General features: G+C 38.7%; 1 protein-coding gene across 1 annotated transcript in view; it reads left to right on the top strand.

Moving 5' to 3' along the window:
- Nucleotides 1–8,351, top strand: part of DDX50 (DExD-box helicase 50) — a 28,627-nt gene extending 20,276 nt beyond the window's left edge. The window contains exons 10-15 of the mRNA XM_007167776.2: nucleotides 655–774; nucleotides 1,528–1,601; nucleotides 1,825–1,984; nucleotides 3,659–3,793; nucleotides 4,891–4,935; nucleotides 7,883–8,351. Coding sequence (XP_007167838.2) covers nucleotides 655–774; nucleotides 1,528–1,601; nucleotides 1,825–1,984; nucleotides 3,659–3,793; nucleotides 4,891–4,935; nucleotides 7,883–8,143 — 795 coding nt within the window. The 3' untranslated portion in view covers nucleotides 8,144–8,351. The remainder of the gene's footprint in view (nucleotides 1–654; nucleotides 775–1,527; nucleotides 1,602–1,824; nucleotides 1,985–3,658; nucleotides 3,794–4,890; nucleotides 4,936–7,882) is intronic.
- The last annotated feature ends 7,254 nt before the right edge of the window (nucleotides 8,352–15,605 follow it).

Raw genomic sequence — 15,605 nt, 5'->3', positions numbered from 1 at the left:
ATGTGGTAGTTCTATTTTTAATTTTTTGAGGATCCTCCATACTGTTTTCCATAGTGACTGTACCAATTTACAATCCCACCAACAGTGCCCAAAGTTATCTTTTCTCCACTTCCACAGCAGCATTTGTTATCTTTTGTCTTCTTGATGATGACCATTCTAACAGGAATACTGTGATACCTCATTGTGTTTTTAATTTTCAAGGAAATGAGATTTGATTTTGAGAAAATAAGAGCAGCTATATAAATTGCTGTTTTATTTTTAAGACGTTGCTTATATATGAAAAATATGTTATCTTTTCTTGCTCTTAGCCATTTTTTGTTAGTGTGATGTTAAATTGATCAGAATCTGGTGCCTTTGCAAATGATTAACCTCTTTATTTGGATTTGAGGCATGGAATCATGCAAGGGAATTATAAAAAGTTGCCATGTAAAGAACCCTGGGATGGAGTGGATAAAAAGGTTTTAAATCCTATCCCCTTTATTGCAGAATTCAAGCATAAAAATTCTTTGGGATGTTGAAGAGAGCAACAGGATTGAAATTAAAATGTTATTATTGATAGTAGTAGTTTTGTTATTTTTCTTATTATTATTTGGATGCTGGAATGACTGTTTAATTTGCCAGATTTTTAAGAAGAGTTACCTCTTTTATTTCTAGGATGTTGAGTCCTATATTCATCGCTCTGGACGCACAGGTAGAGCTGGCCGGACAGGGATTTGCATATGTTTTTATCAACCAAGAGAAAGAGGTCAACTAAGATATGTGGAACAAAAAGCAGTAAGTAGAGTTAAATTATTTCAGGCTTATTATCTGAATGGTGCCTTAGAAAAGAGATCTTTTTGTATTCTCACAATTAGATCTTTATAACTTTTCTCAGTTTAAGCTGCATTTGGATGTGAAGCATGTGGAGAGCTAAATTTATATTAGCTGCAAGACTTTGTTTTAATACAGCTTTTATTGTGAAGACAGAAGAGCTGACTTTCTCATTTTTCCCTTGAACTTCTCCCTTGATACTAAAATCAGAAGTGCATTGTGATTTCAGTACCTCTTAGTCCCGTATTGTAAATGGATGATTGTGACATTGTCTTCGTGTAATAGTTAAGATTATATCGAGTAATGGTACACTAACCAGTTTCTATAAGAAATTACACATTTTTTGTGGTCTGGAGTTTTTGTGGTATTTCACATTTTTCCTATTTTTATGATGTGTGTTTTCATACACTATTTCATATACTTTGTAAAATGAGGATAATAAGAAAAAAGTTGATTGATATAAACAGCATCCTTTTCTTTTCTTTAAATCAGCTTTATTTTGCAACTGAAATTCCATGATTGTAACTAAGAGACAATTCAAAAACATTTTTTTTCTCTTTCTAGAATTTGTAATTGATGATTTATTAGAAAATCTTTTGGTCTGCTAGGGCTTGGAAATCTTTAAGTCCAAGAAATGGAAATTCAGCAAACTAGATTAATTTAGGAATTAAGTGTAAAGACTTCCATTTTTCTTTAATGTAATTCTTTCATTTTCAGGGAATTACTTTTAAACGTGTAGGTGTTCCTTCTACAATGGATTTAGTTAAATCTAAAAGCATGGATGCCATCAGGTATGCTTTCTGACCTTGCTGAATGATTTTTTTCTTTTGTATTAGGCTATACATCTTTAAGCTCTCCTAGTTCACATATCAGAAAATTTAATCACCAGTTTTACCAGCAGACATTTAATTATATTAAAATATGAAAACGTTTCTCTCTTTTCCCATTCATTCTCTTATCTTTAATTTTTCCCCTTTGTCTTGACCAAGAAAATTTACTATTTTTAAACCATAGGTCTCTGGCTTCCGTTTCTTACGCTGCTGTTGATTTCTTCCGACCATCAGCTCAGAGACTGATAGAAGAGAAAGGGGCAGTGGACGCACTGGCTGCAGCATTAGCCCACATCTCTGGTGCATCAAGTTTTGAACCACGTTCTTTGATCACCTCTGATAAGGTAGAAATCTGTGAGAAAATTGCATGTGGTTGAGAAGGATTAAAATTGAACCATAGATATCTCTCTATCTGGAGGGAAATACAGGATATCTTCACTTTGCACAGTACTTTGTCAACTGAAACTTGCATACCAGAACCTGTTTCTCATTTTGTTTGCCATGAAGCCATGCAAATCGAGAAGTAGACTCTGTGCAGCTAACACAACACCATGCAAAGTAAGGATTGCTTGTATATGTGGAGGGTGTCTCTGTGTGTGTGTGTGTGTGTGTGTTTGTGTAAAAAACACCATCTGACCTGTCCCCCCTGCCGGGTCAGTATCAGATGTCAAAACAAACCATACCCAGAGCCATATATTCCCATTATAAAGGTATATTTTGCTCTCTGTAATTAGTAAGTAATCTGTGGGGTGATACTTTAGCACTGAGCAAACACCCTATCCCTAATAACCCACCAGGTACTTCTCAAGAAAACATTTAAACCATACTTCTTAAGCAAATATGAAGATAGACTTTTAAAGCTAAGAAGTATGTGAGAGGTAATTTAATCCCAACTTTTATCTAATAAAAGAATCCCTCTTTGGCAGATGGGTGATCTATCCTCTGACTAAATACCTTAGCAACAGGGTGTTAGTGGTTTGATATTTCTTTTATGGGTTAAACCAAAATCCACAGTCTTTACCATGAATGTCCTGTAGGGTCTTCCCTTGCTACCTCTTTGGCCTCATCTCCTATCACTCTCCCCTTGCTTGTTTTCAGCTACCCTAACCTACTTGCTGATACTCAAACATAAACTTAATCCTACAAAAGGCCTTTACACTTATTTGTGCTGTTTTGAACGTTCTTTCCTTTTAATAACCTTGGCTCTCTCCTTCATTTCATTCAGGTTTCTACTCAGATACCACCGTATCAGAGAAGTCTTTCCTCATCATACTGTCTAAGATAGCTTACCCCTCCCTTTACTCTCTATTTTCATTTTCTTCCCCTGCTTTATTTTTTTTTTCATGATTCCTATTGCTATCTGACATTATATTTATTTCCTTATTTGTTTACTGTCTCCTCTCCCACCATTATCCACTGCCGCCAAGCCAACCCCCTGCCACACACACACTAGAATGTAACCTCCATGAGACAAAGCACTATTTACTGCTGAATCTCTAGCACCTAGAGCATCTCTGGCACATACATAGGGGGCGCTCAAATATTTGTTAGATGACTGCCTCCCTGTATCTTCTTCATGTTGATCCTTTTGTTGTCCAGTGAAGTTCTACAGAACAAGTAATTTTTGCTTATGTAATAATCCTTCAGAAGTTTAAAGAGGTTTATGTCCTCTTGTTTTTCCACTCAAAGCCAACTTTGATTCCTTCAGCATTTCCTTAATTCTCCACTACCTTATCTTTTCTCTGATGCTCTAGTTTGTTTAATTTCCTCTTAAAGCATGATGGTTAGAATTAAATGTAGTCTTTACAGCAATGTATAGAAGAATGGTACTTTCAGTTATCTATAAACATTAGTCTTCTATTAATATAGTTTCAAAGAAGTTTTTTTTTAGCAGTCATGTTATACTGTTGGCTCATAAGAAGTGCATGGTTAAGTCAAAAAGGGCTGTCAAGTTAGAATGTCATTGTCCTGCTGCTGCTGCTTTTTTCCCAAACATAATGTGACTTTTATTCCTTAAGGGGTTTGTGACCATGACTCTGGAAAGCCCAGAAGAAATACAGGATGTTAGCTGTGCTTGGAAAGAACTTAACAGAAAGCTGAGTAGTAATGCCGTGTCCCAAATTACCAGAATGTGCCTCCTAAAAGGAAATATGGTAGGCTTTTCTAGACAACTGCCGTACACGATTATAAACACTAGCAGATTCTTTCTTTTTTTTGAAGCCTAATGGGATGTTCTCCATGTGTTAGTATGTTTCCACTTGTAAATTTGGGGAGTTATTTAAGTAACCCATTCCTCTAGAAAGCTGTAAAGTCATTCTGCTTAATTTGACTAATATCCGAGTTTTCTAAGTTTCTGCCTTTGTATACATATTACATGTGGTTATGTGTGTTTATTTTCTAAGATTAAGTAACTTATAATTGCAACAGCTAAACAGCTCTATTTTTTGGAGAATACACAATACTGGTTTTTAAGTGGCCTGCTATTGATTGTTAATGAGGATAATAAAGTGAATTAAGTATTTTCATACAATTATGAAATAGCAAAGTTAAGACCATCTGTAATATAAGTGACTGATTTCTTCTAATGGTTTTGAGAAAAGATGTCATATTTATTCATCTCACTTGGCAACATAGGTTCATTCTAGTCTATAATTTATTAGCTCATTTATTGGAAATAGTTATCTTTCTCAAATTTAATATTACTTACCTTCAAAAAAGATCTGTGGCAAGTATGAGACAAATATGTACATTCAGAAAAAATGTGGAGGGGAAGGAAAATATACCAAGGTCCTTAGTGCAAAGCTATACTTGAATATTAAATTAACTTCCAACTTATCAGCAACCAAAACCAAAGAGGAAGCATCTTAGGTTACTTCATTCTCGGTATCTGATAAACATTTCAGCTCTTTACGAGAGAAAGTTTCTGGCACTAAATTTTTAAAGGAATTTATTAGACGGGTCATTTTACAAGGGACATGGAACATTATAGTGTCTACAAAAACTTTTCTAGAGAATACTGTAGATTCTCAGTAGTAGTCAGTTCTTATTAGATACTGGTCTACTTTTAGATTTAGGAAGTACGATTAGCAGCCATTCTGTGTCATGCATTATTATATATTAGCTGGTTTAATCCTATAGGCAATCATGGGACAAACTTAATCTTTTCTTAGCTAATGTAAGATTACAAGCAGATATTTTAAAAAATCAACTCATATGCATCTAAATAAAAATGTTTTCATTTTGCTTTTAGGGTGTTTGCTTTGATGTTCCCACAACTGAGTCAGAAAGCTTACAGGTATTTAAAAAAAAAATTTTTTTTTAATAAATTATTTATTTTATTTTTGGCTGCATTGGGTCTTTTTTTTTTTTTTTAATTTATTTTTGGCTGTGTTGGGTCCTCGTTGCTGCACGCGGGCTTTCTCTAGTAGCGGCGAGCGGGGGCTACTCTTTGTTGCTGTGCGCGGGCTTCTCACTGCGGTGGCTTCTCTTGTTGCGGAGCACGGGCTCTAGGTGCGCGGGCCTCAGTAGTTGTGGCTCGAGGGCTCTAGAGCGCAGTCTCGGTAGTTGTGGCGCACGGCCTAATTGCTCCGCGGCATGTGGGATCTTCCCGGACCAGGGCTCGAACCCGTGTCCCCTGCATTGGCAGGCGGATGCTTAACCACTGTGCCACCAGGGAAGTCCCTGCATTGGGTCTTCGTTGCTGCACACGGGCTTTCTCTAGTTGCGGCGAGTGGAGGCTGCACTTTGTAGCAGTACGTGGGCTTCTCATTGCAGTGGCTTCTCTTGTTGCAGAGCACGGGCTCGAAGGCGCGCGGGCTTCAGTAGTTGTGGCGCACGGGCTTAGTTGCTCCACGGCATGTGGGATCTTCCCGGACCAGGGCTCAAACCGTGTCCCTTGCATTGGCAGGTGGATTCTTAACCGGTGTGCCACCAGGGAAGCCTGGTATTTAAAAACTTTAATCTGCTTAATAGTTGAGTATGTTTCTCTAAAAGATAGGGGTTAAAAATAACATAGTCAAAAAAAAAAAAAAAATAACATAGTCATAATATCATTATGATATTGATTTAGGCTAAATACCTAAATCAGTTAACAATTCCTTAATAAAATAATAATAAATAATAAATATCCAGTCTGTATCATAACTTAAAACATTTAAAAATTATGAATAATTTCAAATGTGAAAAAATAGAATTGCATACTGAATCCTCATGTACCCATCACCCAGCTTCCGCAGTTATCAACTCATGGCCAATTGTGTTTCATGTCTACTTCCATCCACTTCCCCACTCTCTCCTGTATTCTTTTGAAACAAATTCTAGGAAGTCTATCATTTCAACCATAAATATCTCTATATACCTAAAATACTAAAAACACTTTCAAAAAACACAATCATAATACCATAACTAAACCCCCCAAAATAATAGTTCCTCAATATTATCCAATTTTCTATTTAAATTTTCCCTCTGTCTCCTACATATTTTTAAATATAAGAAGGTCCATAAGGTTCATACATTGTAATTTGATGTTTGTCTCGTTTTCTTTATAGGTTCTCCTTCCTTTCTCTCTTTCTTTAAAAAAATTCCCCTTGTATTTTATCTGTTGAAGAAAGAGATTGTCCACTAGATTCCTACACTGTGGAATTTGTCTATTACATCCCTGTGCATATTTATATACATATTTTGAAACAAAAATGGGATTATTTGGTTTTTAAAGTCTTTTTACAAATTCAGAATATATTGTAAACACATTTCTTTGTCAACTGTACAGTTACTTGTTTTTATTGGCTCCCTGGCATTTGGCCACCTGGGTGGCCGACTGAATCAATGTCCTATTTTCTGACATTTAGATTATTTATAATACTAATATTCTGTTATAAACAGGTAAGCCTTAAATGTTGGCATTTAAGGTCAGCCTTAAATGTTGGCATAGCTAACTCTTTATACATTGCCATGTTTGTCTCTTTAAGATGAACTTCTTAAGATGTCTGCCTGGCCAAAAGGTGTGTGTATTTTTAAGGCTTTGGTCATATATTGCCACCGGTGGTGTGTGTGGCTGTTTGTCTCTGCTCACCCTTACCTGTAAGGTATTTTAATATTAACTTGCCTTGGCAACTTATGATCACAATGAAAAACAGTTAATGTAGCAGGATATGACATACCGATGTTTTTATGAGCTGCAATGATTTTTATATCTTGAGTTGTTTACCCCGATACCAAATTGTTTCCAATGGCTACATTTTTTAGTCCCTGGCTGGTGTTGACAGATTTTTAATCTCAGCTCACACTGCTTGCTTCTGTCAATACATCTGCTGAAAACAATGTACTACTTATTAGTGACTTACTCGTTTTGTGCTGAGAAACCGGTGCTCTCTTTTAAAATGTATAAACTGAGTAGGAATTTAGAGTCCCAAAATCAGCCTGAAAATTTCTCCTGAGACTAAAACTTAGCTTTTAGAAACTTTTTTTTTTTGGGAGGGTGGGGGCATTGGGGAGGGGAACCAAGCTTTGTATTGTTATGTTAAATTTGAGATTTAAATTTTACCAGGATCGATTTTTTTCATTTTTAATGACATTTATTTTCTTTCTAATTTTACAAGCAGTACACATTTATCGCAGACAACTAGAAACACATGAAAGCATAAAGTAAAAAATAACAAGCACTCATAATCCTCACCCCCCAGAGATAACCACTATTAGCATTTTGAAGCATTTCCTCCCATTGTCTGCATTTTTTAAAAAATTGAAGTATAATTGACCTACAAAACTGTGTTAGTTCCAGGTACACAATAGAGTGATTCAGTATTTCTATATATTACAAAACGATCGCTGTGATAAGTCTAGTTACTGTCGCTGTTCAAAGATACTACAATATAATTGACTATGTTCCCCATGCTGTACATTTCATCCTTGTGATTCATTTATTTTGTAACTGGAAGTTTGTACTTCTTGATCTCTCTTACGTGTTTCACTCATCCCCCCACCTCCCTCTCCTCTGGCAGCCACCTGTTTGTTCTCTGTATCTGAGTCTGTTTCTGTTTTGTTTGTTCATAAAACTTAGAAACTTTAGTGAATAAGCTTTGAATATGTTTTTGTTTTCTGGTCTTCAGTTTTGTTCTAGATACTTTGAACTTAATGGCTAGATGGCCTTTAGCTAATGGATATGAAAAGAGTCTCCTGTATTCACGTGTTTGCTTATGGTTTCTATTTTGCATTTATATTAATCCTGTAAATTATCCCAACAGGCAGAGTGGCATGATTCAGACTGGGTACTTTCAGTGCCAGCCAAGTTGCCTGAAATTGAAGAATATTATGATGGAAACACATCTTCTAATTCCAGACAGAGGAGTGGCTGGTCAAGTGGCCGGTCAGGTGGTCGACCTGGTGGCCGGTCAGGTAGACAGAGTCGACAGGGGAGTCGGTCAGGAAGTCGACAAGATGGTAGAAGACGAAGTGGGAACAGAAATCGATCAAGAAGCGGGGGCCACAAACGGAGTTTTGACTGAGATAGTTAATCTTCCAGTGTGAGCTTGCCTGTTTCTGCCTAATCATGTACATTATCCACCAAAAATTAGGTCATCATAGTTGAGGTCTGTGTCTGCTTTTGGCAAAGAAGTTGGTTGTATTTTTTTAAAAAGTATTTCACAAGAATGGTTGTAAACAAATCTACTTATCCAGTTATACCTTTGAATAAAAAAACTTCCTCTTATTGTCTCTTTTCACTGTGCGTTAAGAATTTTCTCAATGTAATCTTTTAAAATTTCTTCTAAAATGTGGCAGTTAAGTCAATCTTAAGGTTACTTGCATTTTACAAAATGTGGTGTGTCTGTATTCAGATCACTCCTTCCATAGGATATATGGTAGAAAATAAGAAATCCCTTCTACATTAAAGGGCTGTATAGGCTGGTGACATGATTGGTTAGATGTAACATTTTAAATTTTAGATAAAGTTAATTAAAAGGTGTGCAAGCAGTGCATACTCAATAATCTATTCAACAGGTATTGGTTGAATGTCTACTATGTGCCCATCACTATCCTAGTCCCTAGGGACGTAGTAGTGAATAAGGCATGGTCACCATCTTCAAGGAACTTACAGTCTAAAGAAGCAATTATGGTTGAGATTAACACCTAATATTTAGGATGAAAGTAGGTATGGAATGCTAAGGATCAAGTTGGGGTGCACCTCACCAGCCTTAGGAGTCGGGCTTTTAGAAGAAGTGATACCCAAAAGGAGATGTGAAGCAGAAGTATAAGTTAACCTAGCCAGTTTAGTAGGGAGAGAGGGTTTGCAGTCAGAACAGTACAGGCACACCTTGTTTTATTGCATTTCGCAGATACCGTATATTTTACAAATGGAAGATTTGTGGCAATCCTGCGTTGAACAAGTCTATTGGTCCCATTTTTCTGACAGCATTATTTTTTTAATTAAGGTATGTACATTGTTCTTTTAGAGATAATGCTATTATACACTTAATAGACTCTAGTATTGTGTAATCATAACTTTTATATGCACTGGGAAGCCAGAAAATTTGTGTGACTCACTTTATTGCAGTATTTGCTTTATTGTGGTGGTCTGGAACTGAACCCGCAATATTTCCAAGGGATGCCTGTATATGCGGAGGCCCAGAGGCAAAGAATAGCACCGTAAGTCTGAGGATCGCCAAATAGTTCAGTATGGCTTGCATGTGATAGAGGACAGGAATAAGGGAAGGAATTAGGCACCAGATTTTAAAGGTCCTGTGTGCATTTTTAAGGGGTTGAAATGTTTTCTTGAACGCAATGGGGAATCATTAAAGAGTTTACAGTAAGGAGTAACATGATGAGATTTGTGTTTTAGAAAGATTACTGACTACACTGAGGAGATTGGATTGCAGAAGGGCCAGACTGGAGACTAGTAGCCCTCTTAAGATGCTGTCAGGGTAATCCAAGGTAGAGGTGATGGTGGTCTGCACTAATGATAGGTAACATATTTTGAGTAATGAGAACTGAGGCACTTGAGAAGTTGTTGCTTGTGTAGAATCACACAGCTGGATAATATATAGTGGAGTGAGGATTTGAACGAAGTCTAGCTTCTGAACCAGTGCTCTTAACCACTGTGCTAGACAGTGTCAGTGGACTCTGAGGAACATGGATAGATTTCAGAGGTTTTTAGGAAATGGAATTGTTAGGACTTAGTGCTTTGAATTGGAAGATAAGAGAGGCAGAAGAATAAAACCTAGGCTTTGTCACTGAGATAGGTACTAGAACAAAGCAAGAAAAGTTATGTGGGGAGAGAGTAGGAATATGATTAGTTCAGGATTAGATGTATTTTAATATTGAGTAGTCCATGAGATATGGCAGAGGAGATAAACAGTAGGCAGTTGGATTTATAGGTCTGAAGCAGGAGAGAGATCTGTTCTAAAGATTTGGGAATAATAAACAAAAAATGGTAATTGTAGTTAAGTTAGTAGATGAGATGATCCAGGGAAAGTATAGTAAGGAAAGAGGGCTGAAAAGAACCCAGAGGCACACCAACGTACTTTCAACTGCATAGCAGAGGAAAGGGGATCCCACTGAGAAGGGATGACAAGAAGAGGGCATAAAGCCCAGAAATACAAGGCTTTCAAAGGAACCAGAAGACAAGTCTGAAATGGCCCTTGGATTTGGCAAAAAGACATTGACATGGGGAGCAACCATATTAATAAGAGTATTGAGAGTAGAAGCTATTTAACTGTGGCTTAAGCAGGAAATGGGAGATAAAGCAGTAGGGACAACAAACATGAACACGTCTTCCAGAAATTTGGCTGTGAATTCAAGGGAAGAATAAGCTAAAGCTGGGCGTAGAAGAAAGGACATGAGATTGTAGTGAGAATTTTGTGTTGTTGGGGTGGAGAGATGAGGGAAATTTGAGCATGTTGAAATACTAATATGGGAGGGAGCCAGAAAGGAGGGAGGAGGAGACAGAATGAATGTATGATGGAGCAAAATCCCTATGAGGACCCAGACGGATGAGCTCAAGCACACTGGAGATTTTAGCCTTAGATGGTAGAAGCACATCTCTAACATTTTGTCAGAGGAAAGTATGATTATCATGTAGGTGTGTTTGCAGGTATTAAGGTAAAAAGTTGAGGGAGTGCCTGCCTGATGTCTGCTGTTTTTTTTTTTCCCTGTGGTATTTTTGCATGGTCATCCACTGAAGGTGAAGAGGGGAGTAGTAGGCTAGGAGATTTGAGGAAAGTGGAGAAATGCTCAGGTACTGACTACAGAGCATGATGAAGAACTCCTCAGGCAAACTGGGGGTCACAGGCAGCTTTGAGGGTCCAGCTGAGATGAGAGACTGAATTTGTAGTGGCATTAGTCAGAGTGATTATGTGATTTCCTATGACAACACTCAGCATCGAGTTGTAGGAGTGGAGGTGGGAGACAGTTGATTGAGGATTGGGGTTTTGCTCTGTAAGATGAAAGGATGACAAGGTGAAGATGTTAAGGACTCAGCAAAAGTGATTAGAGTAATGGTCCAAGGAGTCTAGACTGCTGAGGGATTGAAGTGGAGATGGGGTTGATAGCAGGGAGGACGTAGAAGGGGCACGGGAGTGAAGGTCAGTGAGGGCTGACTGAATTTGAGATTTCAAGAGTGGAGCAGTTGAGGAGAAGACAAGCAGTTGAGGAGAAGGCAGAGTATGGTAGTAGGCCTGTTGGGGGCAAAGGTTATTTCAGTTGAGGTGGTCAAAGAACTGAGAAGCCAGTGTTATGTGGGTGGTTTTCATGGACAGTGAAGTCCTCTCGAATGAAGACAAACAAGGACTGAGGAGGGAGAGGAAGACTAATCCAGGTGCCAAAATACCAGTAAGTGGTGGAGGTTGGTAAATTACCTGAATTAGCAGGGGGAAAAGGTGAGATTACCACAGATTTTCAAAGGGACCAGGGCGTTTATGTGAAAGTCAAGGACTAATAATCAGGAAACTTTGAGGAAGAGAGGAGGACACCAGTGTACACTGAATGTGAGGGAATAAGCAACATATGTATGAGAAAGCTATATGGGAGTATTTTCCAGTAAGAGCCAGATTTCAGTTAAACCAAGGAGGGAAGAAGGACTCTCAGTGCTGGATTGAGAAAGGGGGAAGTTTTGATTATAGCCAATGGGATTCCAGATAGCTACAACTGGGAGGAGGGGATCTCAGTTGCCTCTGCATCTGAGTAAGTGTGAGCTCTGTATTTATACCCAAGATGGAATAGGGGCTCCATTCCTACTGAGGTGCTTGGTTCTTCAGCACCTACTGCAGGTGCTGTGTACCTGCGAGGTCCCAGGCACTATGTTTGGGATATAAAAGTGAATAAGGAGTGCTCAGTCTCTGCCCTTGAGAGCTCACAATCTAGTGAAATAGATGGACACATAAACCTAGGTCCATGGCAGTGACTAAGTGTGATGATTTGAGAGCTCTGAACAAGGAAGCCTAGCTCAGCCCAGGAATGGGGGTGGGAGTTCAGAGAAAGCTTTTGGGCCATGATGACTGAATGTGAATTAAGTGAGGTAAAAGAAACGGAAGTGGGAATGTGCATCCAGGCAAAGGCACAGAATAGCTAATAAAACACAGCCTATGTATGGCGAACTGTAAGTAGCTCTTGTTGCCAGGATCTTAACTATGAGGAAAGCAGTGGTGAGAACACGACAAGTGTCATATCTTGTTGTTGTGTTTTTTTTTTTTTTAAGTGTCATATCTTGGAAGGCTTCATAGGCCTTGTTTTGGACAGCCACTGAAGGGTTTCAGGGAGGACAGTGAAAAAGATAAGCATGTAGGTAAATGCCAGCAAGGGGGAGGATGGATTTAAGGGGTCCTCTTGCTAAAGGCTGGCTTCCCTATTAGCAAGGAAAGGGGGACAGATCCTAAGAAGATAAAATACCTTTCCATGTCTTCTGAAAGAAGGAGGGGGCAGGGCAAATTCCTCACCAAATTCTCAGCTTTGGGCTGCATTCAGCCACTTATCTTTACTCTGCTCCTTCTTCACAGAGCCCAGCAACTTCATGGCTCCACCTTTTGGCTATTCAGAGCCTTCTGTTTGGTACTCTGTACTCTAATGTTGTGGTCCCTTAATATCTACTTGAACTTGAATCTATTACCCTGATCTTCAGCTTTTGAATTTGTAAATAATATGTTTTATTCCCTTCAGCATTATAAATTTGAAAAATAAATTCACATTTAGGTGTGAATGTCTGAGAGCCTTCTCTCACATTATTTTTGTTTTGTATAATTTGGGAGTAGTGCTTAATAGTCATTTAAAAAAACCTATATTCCTTTTTTTTTTAAATTTTTTAAATTTTTATTTATTTATTTTTGGCTGCATTGGGTCTTTGTTGCTGCACGTGGGCTTTCTGTAGTTATGGCGAGCAGGGGCTACTCTTCGTTGTGATGCGTGGGCTTCTCATTGAGGTGGCTTCTCTTGTTGCGGAGCACAGGCTCTAGGCATGTGGGCTTCAGTAGTTGTGGCACGCGGGCTCAGTAGTTGTGGCTCACGGGCTCTAGAGCACAGGCTCAGTAGTTGTGGCTCACGGGCTCTAGAGTGCAGGCTCAGTAGTTGTGGTGCATGGGCTTAGTTGCTCCACGGCATGTCAGATCTTCCGGGACCAGGGATCGAACCCATGTGCCCTGCATTGGCAGGTGGATTCTTAACCACTGTGCCACCGGGGAAGTCCCAAAACTATTATACCTTTTAAAAAATATTATAATAGTAATCTATGTCCATTGCTGAAAATTTGAAAATATAGAGAAGCAAATGGAAGAAAATTAAAACCACCTATAATACCTCTCTCAGAGATAATTACTGCTAACATTTTGTGGTATAGACTTTTGAATTCACTGTGTGTGTGCGTGTGTGTATACAAACTGAATTAGAAATTCTCCCAATTTTATGAAAACATTTTACATCATCTACATCAGAGGAAACTGGTCTGGCAGAATCAATATTCAAGAAGTACTTCCCGTTTCCTATCAAATGGATATAAGTCCCATATATTCTACTTGTTACTGAATTTTGTACTGATGATTAGATTAAATACAGTAATTTGGCCACCTTTGAGCCAGAAAGGGCCTTTTGCATGTTTCCTCTTAGAATTTTGGCCTTGTGCCTATGTGCAGGTATGTTACAAAGGAATTTATATACTTTATAAGCCTTGACAAAAATTTTCCATTTAGTAGCATTTTGGGCTTACTCTGTTGCTGAACATCTGTTGGTAATAAAAATGTCCGTGCACTGTGTACAGCCGTATCATATACTGCAGTATCACATAATTTTGTGGTTTATTAACCAGACTGCAGGTTCCTAACTGCTTTCCTGCCTGGGCATACAACTAAAATTTATTTCAAAGGGTTTCTTCCTTATCCCACTACTAGTGGTAGGCTACTGTGTGCCAGGCATTGTCCAAAATCTTAAGGATACAAAGATAAAGAAATCAAAGCTCCTGGCTCAAGGATATCACAGTGTAAGTGAAAGCATCGTTGTATATTTACATAAATTTATCTTCTAAAAAATTGACACTGTGAAACACGAAAAATTTCCCTTAAACTGTCAGATTAAAAAATGTGCAGTAGGGCTTCCCTGGTGGCGCAGTGGTTGAGAATCTGCCTGCCAATTCAGGGGACATGGGTTCGAGCCCTGGTCTGGGAAGATCCCACATGCCGCGGACCGGCTGGGCCCGTGAGCCACAATTGCTGAGCCTGCGCGTCTGGAGCCTGTGCCCCGCAACGGGAGGGGCCGCGATAGAGAAAGGCCCGCGCACCGCGATGAAGAGTGGCCCCCGCTTGCCGCAACTGGAGAAAGCCCTCGCACGAACCGAAGACCCAACACAGCCAAAAATAAATAAATAAATAAATAAAATGAGAAACAGCATGTTTAATCCAATAAAAAAAAATGTGCAGTAAAAACTAATCTTATGAAATACAGAAATAGAACTTCCAGCATTTTCCTTTGTCATAAAATGATGACATTTTGAATTGTCTTTCTAAAAACCTTGACGTACCTATGAGGTTTTTTTTTCCCCATGGTTTTATTTTATTTTTTTATTGAAGTATAGTTGATTTACAATGTTGTGTTTAGGTTAGTGATTCAGTTATACATCTATATGTATTTTTTTTTCAGATTCTTTTCTCTTATAGGTTATTACAAAGTGTTGAGTATAGTTCTCCCTATGAGTTTTAATAGCTCTTATTTATTGTGCTCTGTGTGCCAGGCAATGCTAAACCTTTTTCATTCATTATCTTACTTAATTCTGTCAACTGATGAAGTAGGTTTTCTTATCCCCATTATGCATGAGAAACTCAGGTTCAGGTTAAGAAATACATTTGTGATGTGTCCAAAATCACAGAGCAAATGGTGCAGGTTTTCAAAGCCAGGCAAGATTTCAACCCATTTTTAAAAACGATTTTATAATGCACTGGCTCCCAATTCTTTGCCTCACTTGTTCTTCACAGAAAGTTTAGCGATATTGTCACACATCATTCAACGAACCACTTTCCCTCAACCGCTTGAATGAGTATATGTCCAAATTCTGCAGGACTAAGAGCCCCTGTATTTTCTAACAGAGGTCTACGTGGTTTGGGGATCCTTTCTACAGGTCCCAAGGCCGGCTTAGGTGCCTCTCCGTGCCTTTAAAACAACTGACACTCGTCCGTCTCCCACCAGCCCATAAAGCTTATTGAAGACAGGCTTCTGTGCTGAATCCTAACCTTGTTTCTCACACCTGACACGGTGAATGCTCAGGAGATGTGTGTTGAGTGCACGCATGAATGAATGACCAGACCCGCCCGACCTCTAGCTCTCACCCAGGCTTGTGAGTCTGGGTGTCTCCTTTCAAGTGTCGACGTCTCCCCAAGATGATCAAGAATACACATCTCGCGAGTCTGCGCGTGAAAGGACCTTACAAACGAGAGCAATCTAATATAAAGCACTGAAGAGGCGCTACTCAAAAGCAACTACAAATCTTCATTTATCAGG

This window comes from Balaenoptera acutorostrata, chromosome 16 (genome assembly GCF_949987535.1).
Source record: "Balaenoptera acutorostrata chromosome 16, mBalAcu1.1, whole genome shotgun sequence".
NCBI lineage: Eukaryota > Metazoa > Chordata > Mammalia > Artiodactyla > Balaenopteridae > Balaenoptera > Balaenoptera acutorostrata.
Note: the sequence above shows the minus strand (reverse complement) of the source record. Positions and strands in the feature narration are given on the sequence as shown.